This window comes from Chrysochloris asiatica, unplaced genomic scaffold (genome assembly GCF_000296735.1).
Source record: "Chrysochloris asiatica unplaced genomic scaffold, ChrAsi1.0 scaffold00204, whole genome shotgun sequence".
Lineage (NCBI taxonomy): Eukaryota > Metazoa > Chordata > Mammalia > Afrosoricida > Chrysochloridae > Chrysochloris > Chrysochloris asiatica.
The window spans coordinates 1,628,081-1,631,074 of record NW_006408722.1 but is presented as its reverse complement, the minus strand read 5'-3'; the positions used below and the strand labels follow the sequence as shown (position 1 = coordinate 1,631,074).

General features: G+C 45.4%; 1 protein-coding gene across 1 annotated transcript in view; it reads left to right on the top strand.

The window, feature by feature from the left end:
• The window catches only part of NETO2 (neuropilin (NRP) and tolloid (TLL)-like 2), a 171,824-nt gene extending 169,641 nt beyond the window's left edge, over window positions 1-2,183 (top strand). The window contains 1 exon segment of the mRNA XM_006878339.1: window positions 2,095-2,183. Within this exon segment, the coding sequence (XP_006878401.1) occupies window positions 2,095-2,183 (89 nt within the window).
• The last annotated feature ends 811 nt before the right edge of the window (window positions 2,184-2,994 follow it).

The following is a 2,994-nucleotide window of genomic DNA, read 5'->3' as shown; positions in this document are numbered from 1 at the left end:
TAGATACCAAAAGAAAAGAATGTCCACACCTTTATCTCAGCGGTTCTGCCAGGCGTCTGTGGCCACTCCGATCCTTTCCCCACGTGGTCTCACCCAAGATGGCGGCTCCTGTAGCAGCCGAGCATCTCGGACTAGAAAGCAATAGATTTCTTGCTTCTGCCACAAATTCCCCCACCTGTGAGCCTTCCAACCTTCTAAGTATCCCTTTATATGTGGTTCAGAGTTCTGGGACCATCCCCTGAGCCTGCTTGGTTGGGTATTCTGTGTTGTTGCTGGCAGAGCTTCTTTACTGCACTTTCACCTGATCCGCCTTCTTGTTTGTTCTTCCTCAATAACATTTTTGAGAATGAAGTAGTAATTAAAGAAAAGAAGGAAATTTTTTTTTTTTTTACAAATAATAACTAATAATGTTGCAACTAATGTTACAATTCATTGTAAAAGATTTTACAAGGAAATTTTGTTGTTGGTATTCATGCAATCTAAGAAATATTATATTTAGTTTATAGCTAATTATCACATATTGTTCTATGATTTTAAATTATAACAAACATTCCTAAGGGTTCTGTACGGTTTAGTGTGAGAGGAGGTCCATGTGGGGTGACACCATAAGTCACCACACTAGAAGACAATCAACTCTAGTGATGTCACTGGGCCCCAGAATTCATTGCAATGGCCACACAGAACTCCCAGACCACCCTGGTTTATTAGGGATGTAACAGGTTACAGCTCAGGACCAGGAAAAGTAACAGGAACTACTCAGGATACACTTCATCCATCAGGACAGCTTCCAAGCAACATAGCGCTCACCTCCTTCTCAGTCATCCTAGCTGACCAGCTGCACTCAGGCAAGTGGTCCGGCTCTGCTGACTCCATCAGAAGAACCTGGAAGTTCCACTCCACCAGCAAGCCTCCTGCCTGAAGACACCCCACACTCTCACTCTGTGAGCTGCCTCCTCACTCCATGGACCACAAAGCCCACCACTGTCTTCTGCTGGTCCCTGGTTCTTGTTGCTTTTCAGCTACCACCATCTCATGCCATTTCCCACCATCTCCAGTGTTACCATTCTTTCTGTCTCCTGGGTCTAGAAAGTTCTCAGTGCAGACACCAAGGCCCAAAGCACACTCTCCTCTAGGTTTTCCCTTTAAAAATGTTTTTATTGATTTTATTGTTGTTGAGGATAAACACAGCAGGACACAGATCAGTTCCATGGTGTCTTCATGTACAATTAAGTGACACTGATGACATCAGCTGTGTAACTATTCTCACCCTCCTTCACGGAGCCGTTCCTCCCTCATTAGCATAAATTCACTGCCCCCTACATTTCCCATCGAATCTGCATGTTACAGTTGTTGGTCTGATCTCATATGGGTAGACCTTGAAAGACCACAATGAAGACTCTTCATCTTGATGGTAGTGAGTCCCCACCACCATCTGTCAGCCTCTGGAGGATTAGCCCTTATAAACCTGTTGTTGTTATGTGCTGTGAAGTCAGTTCCGACTCATAGCGACCCTGTACAGGGTTTCTGAGGCTATAAATCTTTACAGGAACAGAAAGCCTCATCTTTCTCCTGTGGAACACCTGATAGTTTTGAACTGCTGACCTTGAGATTAGCAGCCCGATTCGTAACCACTACACTACCAAAGCTCCTTTATAAACCTGTTGTTGTTAAGTACCGTGGAGTCGGTTCCGACGCATTGTGACTCTGCACTGGGTTTCTGAGGCTGTAAATCTTTACAGGAGCAGAAAGCCTCATCTTTCTCCCACAGAATGGCTGGTAGTTTCGAACTGCCGACCTTGCGGCTTGCAGGCCGGTTCGTAACCACGCTACCAGAGCTCTTTTACAACTTAGCAGGAGGGAAAAACTGACCAATCCCATTGATAGGCCACATCACTTTATTTGCATAGTAGACTGTTCAATCTTTTTGCAAGGTTGTGGTGTAGCAAATCCTGTTGACAAACCCAGGGCCAGAAAGGTCACATATAAAGAGAAGACCACTGCCCTGCAATTGCCTACACTCAGATTTCTTCACCAGTTTGAAGTCTTCACTACCTTTCGTCTCCTCCCTTATCATTTCCCCCCTTTTCGCTGAAGGTATCAGGTATCCAGAACTGGTTCTAGAGGTGGTGATTTTGGACTTCTGGCCTTCAGAACAGTCAGAGAATAAATTTCTGTTGGTTTAAGCCATCAATTTATGGTAACTTTTTTTACAGCAGTCACAGGAAACAAATGTAGTTGGGTTATAATTTCACAGAACTCTGGGTAGACTATACCTGGGCTTTCAATCTACAATAGGCAGATTCGGAGGCACTGGGACACTGGGTAGACACAGTGCTCAGGGTCTCCATAGTGCCTTGCTCCCTAGGTCCTCAGGAATGGAAAAGGGCTATGTGGTTGCTTATTTCTGAGTATCTCAGTTTAAAAAGTCTAAGCACTTATCCCATTAACAAATTAGTCTGCCCAATTTCATAGATGCTGGTCAAAGACTTGAGACTTCTGGGTCAAAGACAAAGGACTATATTACTCACAGCAATAGCCTTAGCCAAAGTCTTTTTGCATCAGTTCACCACTCCCCAACCCCTACAAGGCCACATAAAGGGGGCCAAGTGATACCTACCCAAACAGGGGGTTGTAGTACAAAAGAGGAATGCTTAGCTGATGGGAGCAGAATGTTTTCTAATGGGCAGTAAGCATGCCTGCCCTTTACTCCAGAGGGAAATACTGTCACTATATTCTAAAGCTGTTAGCTTTACTGACATCCTGGGAAAGACAGTCTGGGAAGAAAAACAGCCAGTGCCTCTGCTCGCAGGATGTGCAGAAATCTGGGGGACCCAACACTCAGCTGTTCTGACCTGGAGACTTTGCTCTCTGGCCACTTCCTGCATCTGCTGCCTGTTTCACCAGCAGAGATGCCAGGCTGCCCAGACAGCCAGAGGGCCTCACAGGGAAGCCTGGAATGACGACTATGGTACATTGGCAGGCAGTGTATGGGCA